This window comes from Sesamum indicum, linkage group LG1 (assembly GCF_000512975.1).
Source record: "Sesamum indicum cultivar Zhongzhi No. 13 linkage group LG1, S_indicum_v1.0, whole genome shotgun sequence".
NCBI classification, from domain to species: domain Eukaryota; kingdom Viridiplantae; phylum Streptophyta; class Magnoliopsida; order Lamiales; family Pedaliaceae; genus Sesamum; species Sesamum indicum.
The window spans coordinates 9,061,885-9,074,712 of NC_026145.1; the positions used below are offsets into that span (position 1 = coordinate 9,061,885).

General features: G+C 35.1%; 2 protein-coding genes across 2 annotated transcripts in view; one reads left to right on the top strand and one right to left on the bottom strand.

Moving 5' to 3' along the window:
- Nucleotides 2,261-3,915, top strand: LOC105159806. The gene has a single exon (XM_011077007.2). It carries the CDS (start codon nt 2,414-2,416, stop codon nt 3,623-3,625), a length of 1,212 nt encoding a protein of 403 aa, XP_011075309.1. The 5' UTR covers nt 2,261-2,413; the 3' UTR covers nt 3,626-3,915.
- Nucleotides 9,551-12,828, bottom strand: part of LOC105161901 (zeaxanthin epoxidase, chloroplastic-like) — a 5,397-nt gene continuing 2,119 nt past the window's right edge. Inside the window, exons 5-16 of the mRNA XM_020694766.1 lie at nt 12,598-12,769; nt 12,162-12,373; nt 11,835-11,926; nt 11,534-11,648; nt 11,329-11,432; nt 11,074-11,119; nt 10,889-10,953; nt 10,700-10,786; nt 10,565-10,619; nt 10,402-10,490; nt 10,216-10,300; nt 9,551-10,008 (exon numbers count right to left, since the gene is read on the bottom strand). Of these exons, the coding sequence (XP_020550425.1) occupies nt 9,919-10,008; nt 10,216-10,300; nt 10,402-10,490; nt 10,565-10,619; nt 10,700-10,786; nt 10,889-10,953; nt 11,074-11,119; nt 11,329-11,432; nt 11,534-11,648; nt 11,835-11,926; nt 12,162-12,373; nt 12,598-12,769 (1,212 nt within the window). The 3' untranslated portion in view covers nt 9,551-9,918. The remainder of the gene's footprint in view (nt 10,009-10,215; nt 10,301-10,401; nt 10,491-10,564; nt 10,620-10,699; nt 10,787-10,888; nt 10,954-11,073; nt 11,120-11,328; nt 11,433-11,533; nt 11,649-11,834; nt 11,927-12,161; nt 12,374-12,597; nt 12,770-12,828) is intronic.

Sequence of the window (12,828 nt, forward strand, 5' to 3'; positions counted from 1 at the left end):
TCTCTATTTAAAGGTAAAATATACACAAATACCCCAAAAAAATATTACACTAACAACCCTTAGGAGGTGTAGCTGTAAGCCTGTAATTTTGCAAAACAATATAAAGTGTTTTTTGTAATTTTAGAAATTTTAATCTTTATTTTTTAGGATTGCAAAAGAGTTTGGTAACTTCTCGATATTTCACAACTTTGATCCTTTCAGTGCTGAATTTTGCCAAAGTCGCCAGAATAGGTCGTGTGTACCTCGCATGATTATATAAATTGAAAATTTTGTCCTATTGGTTCACTTTTATCAACATGAACGAAAACTTAAAATATAAATAGCATGGTACATGATTATTTTGGCAACTTTTGTAAAATTTGGCACTAGAAGGATCAAATTGCGAAATGTCAAAAGTTATAGAAATCTTTTGTAACTCTTATAAAGACAATAGATGAAATTACTAAAATCGCAAGGGACACATGATTTATTCCGGACAACTTTTTCAAATTTTGTCACTAGAATGACCAAAATTACGAAATGTCAAAAAGTTAAGAAACTATCTTACTATTCTAAAAAAATAAAAATATTAAAGTACCAAAATTACAGGACCTAAAATATAAATAAACTTAATTGGTGCCTACCTATTTTTATTTTATATATATCTTGCTCTTCAAGTGCAAGTTTTGAGGATCATCAATATGATTTTGGATTAGATACTTGAGGACGACAACATTGACTAGAACAATCTTATTATCAACATCAGATCAGACTATGCTACATATATTATATAATTAGTCATATAATTGAATAATTTTTTTTAAATAATATATCAATCACATAACAAATATAAAATATTTTGTATATGATTGATTTAAATTTAAATTAGAATTTTTTTTATGTGACGTCAAGTTCAAAAAGAGATCCAGAATATAAATTAAAATAAAAAAAAGGCCCTCTTTTTTCCTCCGCTCTCGAAATAGTTTCCACTAATCATTCCTCTCAAAGATATATATCACAATTAATTATGTCGTGTTTAGACATTAGAGTATAGCTATGAGATTCTTGGATTTTAAATTGCATAATTACAGTAATATTTTAATAAATTGAAGGATATATCCTTCAATTAATATATCAATAAAATTAAAAACAATCGAATAAATTATATTAAACTCAAATAAAAAGACAAATACTCACATGTTTGGTAGGACTTGAATTTGTTCATAAGACATCAACTTTAACCATAAGTAGTTTGATTTTTCATTTATTAGCAGGTACTTAATTCACCAAACATGCATTTACCATTTTTCATTATGCTAATTCCAAAATGTTAATTATCTAATTGGTAGAAATGAAATGCCGAAAATTGATTTATTACCACAAGTGTCACTTTAATTTTTCTTAGTTGATCAAATTTACCTAAAACTTGATAACATTAAACAATTATTTGAGATCAAATCCTAAGATATGGTCAGATCTGTTTTCCAACTTATGGAAAGAAGTTGTCTTTTCTATTCTGGAAAAGGAAAAAGACTAGATGTCTAATTAATAATTAAATAAAATGGAAAATAATCCTGCTCATTCTGACTCTTAATTACACCTCCTAATTACACCATTTAATTGAATTACCAAAAGTATATAATTAAAACATTTAATAAAGAAGATCTTATGTATCTTTTATTCCTCAGGTGGGTCGGCCATAATTCTTCTTGCTGGCTCTTACAACTCAATTAATCAAGTATGTCCCATATACTTTTCCCTGCACTAAATAAAACTAACTAATTAATACCTCATTTTATTACATTAATTTCACTTAATCAATTTGCACCCATCCAAATACATGTCATGTTTGTTCGTGATAAAATCGAGATCTCGTCATTCATATACTACAATTATATAGAGTGTTAATAGTAAAATTAAGTTTTCATTAATAATTTTTATTTATGTCTTAAGCATATGAATTTATTCAAATTAAATACTGTATTTAATATTTAAATATATATAATCATGTAATGATTTGTATCCGAGAATAGGCGTCCAGTTGATGTTGATCCTTTCAACTTGCTTGTTAGAGTGAAATTACGGTTGAACCCAGCTTGCGAGTTAGTGTAATTATCTCCTATAATTAACAATATTTATCTGTCATTGTCATTAATTCTTCTTATTTAAATCTGAATTAATTAAAAATTACCCTAGAAAAAGAATACCGTTTGCTTTTCACTAAAAATCTGAAATGTGGGCCCTACTCCATTCCCCTGCTATAAATCCTCTCTTTTCCCTATTTTCACTTCAGTAGTCATAGCTTCACTCTGAGTCCTTCATTCCATCTGCTTTTTCTCTCTCTCTAAAGCTCTCTACACATTGGAAAGGAAAGCTACAATCTATACATACATATACACACAATTTCCGGCCAAGTCCAAGATCAAGAACAAGAATGGTCGACGTGGACCGGAGGATGACCGGTCTGAACCCGGCCCATGTCGCCGGCCTCCGCCGCCTTTCCGCGCGTGCCGCTGCATCAGCCCCCTCGACGCCGCTTCCTCCGCGTAACAGCCTTTTTTCCTTCACTTCTCTCGCAGACAAAGTGATTTCCCACTTAAAGAACTCGGGTATCCCGGTGCAACCCGGGTTATCCGAGTCTGAGTTCGCGTTAGCTGAGGCTGAGTTCGGATTCGCCTTCCCGCCGGACCTGAAAGCGGTGCTCTCAGCCGGCTTGCCTCTTGGAGCAGGCTTTCCGGACTGGCGCTCGTCGGGCTCGGCTCGGCTACAGCTCCGCGCCTGCATTGACCTCCCCATTGCTTCCATTTCTTTCCATATAGCTCGGAACGCTCTCTGGTCGAAATCCTGGGGCCCGCGGCCTTCCGACCCGGAGAAGGCCCTGAAAATAGCCCGGAACGCTCTTAAACGGGCCCCTCTGTTGATACCCATTTTTAACCATTGTTATATTCCTTGCAACCCTTGTCTTGCGGGTAACCCTGTTTTCTACGTCGATGAAAATAAAATCTTCTGTTGCGGCTTCGATTTATCGGATTTTTTTGATCGTGAGTCATCCCTCTTCCATCAAAGCTCCGATCCAAGAATTCTCTCCAAGCAACGGTCCACCAGTGAACATTCTGCCGGGTCATCGACCAACTTCTCGAGGAGGAGTCTAGATATGATTTCCGGCGGACGAACGCCGCGATGGGTGGAGTTCTGGAGCGACGCAGCCGTGCAGCGCCGCCGGAGGAACTCCAATTCGTCCTCCTCCTCATCGTCCTCACCGGATAGGTACTTAGACATGCGGAGATCCGAAATGCCCAAATGGGTTGACGATTACGTGAGCCAAATAGGGTTCGTTCTTAGAGAAAGTGGGTGGGCGGAGTCCGATGTATCTGAGATCGTAGACGTCTCAGCATCTGGGTTCTTCGAAGGCGAGATGGTGATGTTAGACAACCAATCAGTCCTCGACGCTTTGCTGTTAAAAGCGGATCGGTTTTCAGATACCCTCCGGAAAGCTGGTTGGAGCTCCGAGGAGGTATCGGACGCGTTGGGGTTTGATTTCCGACGGGAGAAGGAAAAGAAACCGGCGAAGAAGCTTACGCCGGAGCTGGTGGAGAGAATTGGGAAACTAGCCGAGTCGGTGAACCGGTCGTCCTCGAAAATGTGAACCGGCAACCGGGAAACGTCGAGATTCTTTCCTACTTTTGTATTTTCTGTTACTCGAAACCTCGTGTTTGCTTTTGGCCTCATTTGGGCAGAAGTCGTGGTTTAGGAAATGGGAAAAGTCGGAGGTTGTAGAAAAAGAAAACAGTAAAAGTAATTTTTCTTTTTACATTAGGGAACAGTAAAAGTAACAATCTTTCTAGTGTACTAATGTACTTTGATTTTTATTTTACGGTGGTATACCTGTAATGAAATCAAGTAGAACTGCTATACACTTACTAATTTGTGGAGGAATTTTGATTTTTATTTTAGTTTTTATGATTTTTTCCCACTGCTTTCCTATTATATTTAATTTCTATATAAATTATTTTTTTATAAATAGAAATTTTACATAAAATAAGTTAATTTTAATATAACATAATATTATAATAAAAATTTCTATATGCTTTCTGCTCCCAGAGTTCTTTTAGTAAGTTTAAATGTCAAGTGTTATCCAAATACACTAATAGCTGAAACGATAATATTACACATTCAATAAGATTTTGTGTAATTGATAAATTTGATACTTGAAGCTTTCGTAATTAAAAGATTGTGAATTTAAGTTTTTCTAATATATCTGTAATTTTAAAATAATTAATATATTGAATTATTTTTTTAATTTGAATGTATTGAATATTGTAATAAATAACAATTATAAAAAGAAAACAAGAATACTAATCAATAATGGATGAATAATATTTATCATATATAAAAGAAAAAATAATAAAAGGACTATTATTAATTGAAATAAATAGATTAAAATCATTCATGTCGGATATTAATAATTACAATAATCATACTTTGATCAATAATATCAAATAGACGAAATATAATCAACAGTTACTATTATAATAAAAATAACGCACCTACTATTCAATAGATACAATATCTCAAGCATAAACTGAAATTTCAACTATAATTTTTAAGATTATAGACCTCAATCTCGTGAATTAAGTTAAAACTCAGCTGCAATTGAAATCATTTGATAGTTTAAATTTAAGGAGGTTGGTAGGTAGATACATGGGAAGAAAACAAAAAACAGGGACAATAGGTCTAAAAAAGGATGAAATCTAGTGTGCGTGGATTCAATTATACAGCTAATCTCCGTGTCTTATTTAATGAAAATAAATAATTAAAAACAAAAAGATATGTGGGTGGATGATGTGGCACGGATAGCGAACCAGGGGGCGCACGTGCGGCCCTGTCTCGAAGGAAAAATTGACGTGGGGGAGTGGGCCCCACCCCCTCATAGTTTGAAATGAACCAGCATGGTGCGCTGCCGACGTGGGGGCAGTGCTATTGCTTTCGAGGCAAGCGACAGGATGACGTCGTTCTCACTTCAACCCCACCCCCCCTGATGGGAAATTTTAGCGGTGCGCGATTTTATCACCAAATAAATGAAATTCTATTTACTATAGTCTAGAGAAAATGATTTAATTATGAAATAACTCTTTTAATCATCTAAAAAGAAATGAAAATAAAGTCTTATATAAACAGAGTGATATGAAAATAAAGAAGGGCAAGACTAAAGAAAGAAAGAGGTTAATGGAAAAAGAAAACAAATACAAGAAAGAAAGAGAAAAATTAATTTGATATTGTCTTTTTAAATAGGGGTCGTTTTGGCAATATTAAAAAACGCACCAATAGAAAATTAAAGCTTTATTAATAGCATTAATTTGTCGAATATGATAAGGGTTTGCATGTGTAATGATGCTAACATTTTTAAAAAATGTGTTTGTAATTATCGAAAAAAATAAAAAATTGTTTGTGTAAGTGATATTAACATGTGGTGGTTGTACGTATAATTGTCTAAAAGATGGGGATGAGTTTGTTTATACAAATTATAAGTCAAAGGGTGTAAATATAATTATTTCTATTAATAATTACCATTATATATATATACATATTTGGAAAACAACATACTAAAATAACAGAAAAAAGGTGGACATGTGTCAGTTGGTGGAGGCTGAGGGCGAGAAAAAGAAACAAAAAACAAAAGGATTGGGAAAAGAGAAAAGGTGGAAAAATAGGTGGTGACAGGAAATTAGGAAGGACAGTTTGTTCTCTTGTGTTGAGAAATTTGGGTGTGTTTGATTTTGGTTGGAATTTGGAAAGGCAAGAAAGAAAGATGTGTTTGGAATTTGGATGAGAGGAATCCGACAACCATAACTTGTTCACGTTCAGCTTTTGAGCGACACAACAACGAGGTAAGACCATATGTTTTGCTCTTTCTTTTCAAACCCATAAATAAATTATATATTTCACAAAATATATATATTATATAAAGATAATTATGTTTATATACATAATTTGTTGTCTATTTACATAAAATATTAATATATTTTGGATGATTACAAAAATGATTATGGACAGTCCAAAAACATGGATTATTTATGTAATATTATTAACGTTTTATGGGATGAATGTGTAATTTTTTTTAAAAAGAAATAATGATGTTGACATTTTTAGTTGATATATGTGTAATTTTTCAAAAAGAACGAATGGTTTGTGTAAATAAATCAAAGGACAAAAGTGTAGATATAAATTATCTTTAAAGAATATATGTTTTCGTTGTTTTTTTAATTTATTTAGTTGATCAGTATGTAATATTTAAATACGTATAAAAGTATATTTTAACAGAAATATCTATATGTAAATAGTTATTTTATATATATATATATATATATATTCTTTTAATAATATTTAGGGGGGTGAATAGCAATTTATCCCCCTGTGATATTAAAAATGAGCACATTATCCCCCTATGAAAAAAATATAGCAATTTACCCCCTTATACTTTTTAAAATGAAGCAATTTACCTCCTTATACAGGGAGGTAAATTGCTTCATTTTAAAAATCATAGGGGAGTAAATTGAGTATTTTAAAAAATACAGGGAGGTAAATCGCTATTTATTTTTCCATAAGGGGGTAATTTGCTCATTTGTGATATCACAAGGGGGTTGCTTGCATTTTTTCCATATTTAGGGAAGAAGTTTAAAAAATAAAATAAAAAAAGATGTTTGAGAAAGTGAGACATGTTTGTTTTACTTTTTTTCAGGGTGTTTCGTGCCTTTGATAAGGAAAGGTTTAAAGATTGATCCAAACTAGTCGTTATTTTATTTTTCATAATACTTATTAAAATATAGTCCCCCATGAAAGTGCCTATTTTTCCATAGTATTGAAGGTACGAGAAGGAATTAATGTCTAGAGGTTGTTTGAGAATTTTGACATGGTTGATTCCTTGCTTCATATTTTTATAATTATCACGCTTTACTTTTTCCAAATTCATACCATGTTGTACGCTTTTTTTTTTTTATGAAATGAATGCGAAAACATTAAACGATATGGATTGTGTCATAATAATAATAAACTTCACATTATTTTGATTCATATTTTAACGGATTATTCGGTAGCACCATAAAAAGTCAGAAGATGGGCTAAGAGTCCTGGAACTTTTGGGAGACTAACTAACAGAACAGAGGTTGACACTTTAATTTTTAGTAATTATTTAGTGTTTATTCTTGATGTTTGCCACAGTCCAATAACAACATAAAATATCAAAAGACCGGATGAAGTTTGGCAAACTAACCAGCAAAATAAGGATTAATTCTTTGATACTTACATTAGCAATAATTTTAACAAGAATGAAGGCAAGAAATGTGTTGGAAACTTATGAAACTCAGTAGGCAAAATGAAAAAATAGATGAAGAATGAGTGCAGTATATATACAATACTGTAAAATGAGATAGTTGATAGGTTAATGGACGAAGTTGTCTCTTTTGACCTACCAAGACTCCTATATATAGGAGTAGGACGAGAAAATTGGAGGGTTGATTGAATATGATGTTCATATCATCGGATAACCGCCGACAGGCCCAGACTCTCCTTTTGTTTATTAACAAGTCCAGCCCCTCTCCTTTTGTTTGTGGTTTCATTTTCAGTTTTCAGTTTTCAAAACCAGAAAATTAAAAATAAAAACACAAACAAATAATGATGAGTGTGAAAAGAAGGTTTTTGTATATATCATTGCTTAAGATGGAAGCGGCCTAAGGGATATATAATATAATCATTTCATTCTGTTACAGATAAATATATTATTGCTGCCTTTCCATTATCATAATTATTACAATAATATCTCTACCCGTTCATAAATAAAATTTCAAAGTTACAAGTAATTTCAAAAATTAATACTTTCTCCATCATACCGTTGAAATTTTAAATTTAAAAAAATATTTATTTCTTAGTATCTTTATTAGTCATTATTTAAAAATATTGTATCACATTACTAATTCAAATAGAATTACAATTTTTGTTAAAAAGAAGATAGTTCTATTTTAAAAAATAAAGTTTAATTTTCTAGTCCAGCTCAGCTTGGTTTTCGTCTTTAAGTAATTACCCTACTCTTCCTGAATTACGAAACCACTTTATCTGGCAAATTTATAAAGTTATAAACCCAGATTTGATCTTCACATGAAGAGAAGAATTAGATCTTAATCAATGAGATCCATAGAGAGGCTAAATCTGATAAAACCTTACCTCACTACCTCACATGTACTTTGATATTTAAGAAGAAGTTTATTATAGTCGCGCTTGTCAGGTTCTGGAATCTACGACTCCATTTAGACCCATTTTGGATTTATACATCGATGACTCGACTATGATGTTTGTGAATTATTTTATGTTATGTGAACCATTAGATCAAGTACGACGCCAATGGTAACGAACGATGATCTAATTATATGGACCTTTTTATTCCCCACGCACACATCCACATTTTGAAATCAAGACTTCTGAAAAAATATTTTGAAGCCCAAACTGTCTGATTGTTCCTGAACGACATATACACCGACATTGGACTACCCATGTCTGTACCGTCAAAAAGTCTAACAAATTGTATACCTGCATACCAGAACATTCTCAATTTAGCTTCTTGATCTTAAGATACATGTTGTATCACAAACCAAGCAGCCACAGCAACGATCATGGTGCAGATGGAGGTTAAATTCGTTTTCCATCCATGCTTTGCACGCCGGGTGGGTGGCGGTTTCCTCACTTGGGGAGGCGCATCTATACACAGTAAAGTCGAGGATATCATGTGCATGTAATAGTCAGGGAATGGAGGGGAAAGAAAAAGTAGTCAGGCGACGAAAGTATTCTCCGTTATTATGGCAGTGTGATCCATACAATGTACTGTGGGTGAGCGGGTGGGGCGGCCCTTAATTTTCTGACGTGTCGGGAAAATCTGGACAGCGCCCACAACGGCTTGAATTTCAAAGTACCCTAAATAGATGTGCCAAAGACTTGAGTAGATATTCAGTTTACACAATTTGACAAGGGCCTATATGTAATTAATAACCCAGCCTATTGATGGGAAAGGCCTACCATGAAGGGGTCAAAATGGCGAAAGGCCCATTAAAGAAGAAATGATAATATAGGCCTCCGGGTCCCCGTGTTTTGTCATACGGTCCGGGTTGACCCGACCAGTCCATCTATCGCCCGAATTCTACACCGTTGAGGGTCTTACACACGACATTATCTGGATCGGCCAAAACTTAGAAGGCATCCGTATAAAGGTGAGAAATCATAAATAACTCCCGCTATCATTCGCCATGTACATTCATTATTTTGCTATCTTTACTCTTTAAGATCTTGTGATCCCTTTGTATTTATCTATTTATTAACTTGAACATTAACCGCTCTCGAATCATTAGGAATCCCTATGTTTACTAATAGTGTTAAGAGTCGCATCATTAGAGACGCCGCTCTGGCATGTGTTCTTGAGTTGTTTCAAGAAAGAATCGGATGTGGAGGCCAGGACCAGGTGACCGCGTGACAAATTGGGCTGCCCACAAAGAGGGGCCGACGACAATTGTCAGTGATTATAACGATATAATAAGCAAAATACTGATAATAGTTGAGAATGGTATCCCATGAATGTGAAAGTTCACAAACCCTCGGCTGCCAGTCTAGCTTGAAATACATTGCCAATTACACGAGTAATCATAGAAAAGATATTGTGAACTGTTGTGATATTAACATATTGTTACACCATGGCATCATCATACAACCTTTTTGGATGGGAGGTACGTCATTCGTGCTGAGGAGCACGATTGTCATGCTAAGTCAACCTTTGAACATTGCGTCCTGCGCTGAAAGAAACGCAGCAGCTTTACATGGCTCAGATTGCTGGCCGCGCGCCCGTATGTAATGTACAAGTTTCCGTGCATTTTTTATTTAACTCTCTGTATATATAGACTTCTACATTGCCTGAAGGGCTGCAGTCTCGTCTTCATTGTGTGTACTTTTATGTTGAGTTTTCATTGCCTTCACTCGGAATGCAGCCTGCAACTTCGCCAACAAAACATCGATTTGCCCCTCGGTTATAAACCGACAAACGCCAAGAAAAAACGTAGGTGAAACTAACAAGACATTAATGAGAATGCAACGGAAAGGTTTCTCCGCAAAGGACCGGAAACCTTAGACAGTACTTCATATCTATATGGTTTTTAATGTTGTCAAGATTGATCTGTGTGCACAGGAAATGCAAAATCTGACCTTATCTGAACCAAAATCGATCACATCAGTAGGACGAAGTCGGGTAGGTAAGTTGGGCGTGACACGGTATTGCCTACCCTCGTTACTGCAAATCTTTCTTCACTCAGAATGCACATCTTGTGATGGCGTCAAATTTGAAAGCAACGATGGATACAAGAAAAGAGGATGAATTTTCGCACGACTTACTCAGTGATCCAGGTGCCGTGCTTGCTACTTAGGTCGGTCAGGAAGAACGCTCCGTCTTTGTAGCTTATTCGAGCATGCATTTCAGAAACCTACGAAATTGTGAACCTCTGTTCCTAAGAATAAACAGATGGGAAAATTTTCAGCAAGTTTTCAGCCATTTCACCTGTTGTGAAGGTATAGTTATTGACGCTTCCAGACTGTTTGCATGCGGTACACTCCTAAGACATGGGAAGAAAAATGCGTCGCAGTTAATGAACAACTCAGATGATCCAGCAAATGAAGCAAAATGAAGTTGTACCCAATTATGCATGGTCTCTTCTCGTCTCGACTCAGGACGAAAATTTCAGATGCGGAAGTTGAACCTCCAACCGGAAGTAGAAACCAACTGCATGAGAAGAAGTATAGTTAGGCTAGTCGAACGGACACAGATGAGCAAAACAGTTGAATAAGCATTCATCACAAAGTGAAAGGAGTAGAACACACTCACTCTGCATCCAGAGCTCGCTCAAGAGCATCGTTATCTGTAAACCATCTTCGTAGCTGGTCACTGGCCTTCACAAAATTGACACTAAAAAGTTTACTCCGAAACTAGGAATTCATCAACAAAAAAACAAAAGCAAAATTTACGTCTACTGTATCAAAAAATTCAGAGGTTTTCATCAAGTCACATACTTTGTCTGAAAGTCTGCAGTGCAGTACTCTCCCCTCAAGTTTTGAACTGCAAAAGATAAAATATTACTTGCATTGTATCATTGTTTCCAAAAAATAAAACTGTCTGGAATAAATACTCTACTTGATCAACATATTATTTGACTCGTACGTCTTCGTATTTAACTTTCTTGGATGGAAAAGAATGAGAACAAATGCGTAGAAACCGGAAATTGTCAATACTGATACATTGCTTAAAGACACTACTTCAGTTCTCACCCATTACCGCCAAGAACCCAACTTAGCATTAAAGGCATAGCAACATCGATGAATATCCTCCCACCAACTCTTCCAGGATGCGGTATTTTATACTTCGTTAGGAACTACAAAACAGATTAATGAGTCTCATCATTTACGGAGGACATTTTGCCATACCAAGCTTTTTTCATGTTTTTATTATTATGGAATTGTCGCAAGTTCCTACCGACAACGGACCGAGCCCAACACCAAGATACGCCTTGTAAGTTGATGCCATCATTGCAGCCATTCTTGCCAGTCCATGAATAATTGCAACTCGTACTTTCCGAGCATTTTCATATCTGAAGAGAAGCAAATAGACAAAGACAGCCATTAACAAAATCAAAACTAACATGGTTGTACGTATTATACATACAGTACACTGTATTTGTAAGTTTATGACTTTGGAAAAAAATGCTCTGAATTTTTGCTTGTTGAATTTACAACCTTCTGAGACAACAGTAGGAGCTGCTGAACGAAGTTTTTACCTCTTTAAAGAAGAGACTATGTCAATTGTGTTCCCCGCCTTGACGCTTTGCCTCCATGCTTTATCAAGCTCTAATGCTAGTTGATATCCGTCCTGAAGCCATGAAACAGTAGTTCTAAGTATGAACCCAAATATTAAACCAACAAATAATATTTTCTTGGTAGAAGTGAGAATACGATGCAAAGTAATACAGCAGTTCACATCAATCTAAACAGGTAGATGATTCATTACAAACATAACAGAATTGATCAATCAATATCAGCTACTCTTTTAATCCCCGAGTCAAAATAGTCATAAATTTAGGAAACAACAACAGAAGTGAATCTACCTCAATGGCCATACAACCTCCTTGGCCCAAGTTCGGCTGCATAGCATGGACTGAATCACCAAGCAACGTCACACGTCCCTTTCCCCATGTGAAGATTGGAGTTCGATCATATATATCACGTCGAAGAATTGCGTCTTCATCAGTGGCAAGCAACAGATCTATAACGTTATCACACCAACCCTCAAATAACTTAAGTAACCTCTCTTTTCTACCTGAGAAACCACAAAAATTGTCAATTTTTATACAAAAATTTGCATTAGCTGCAAGAAATATATCAGCATTTTGTTCGGGGTACCTAATGTAATCTATGCAACTTTACATGCCATGTATTAAATCCTCATCGGTTAAACTTCTTGGAAGTAAAAAACAATTATCTCAGAAACAAATAATTTACATACAGCTTTAGTTTTCTGTAAAGATTCTGTTAAATGTTCACCTTTGGGAACATCTATACCACCAGGTGATTCGTTGTGAAATGCATACCACTGCATCTTTCCTCCGCCCACATCTGAGGAAACAAAGTACTGTTTGTGGCCCAAGAATACTCGATACCTGTGAAAAAATTTATAAGTGTAAATATAACCCTCTTCTCCGAGTATCAAGGTTCTCTCAGTAATACAGTTTGTGAAACATTAGATGCAGCCAACATATAAAACATACCCAACTA

Coding starts and splice junctions, on each gene's coding strand:
- LOC105159806 (XM_011077007.2), top strand. CDS start 2,414: ATGGTCGACGTGGACCGGAGGATGACCGGTCTGAACCCGGCCCATGTC.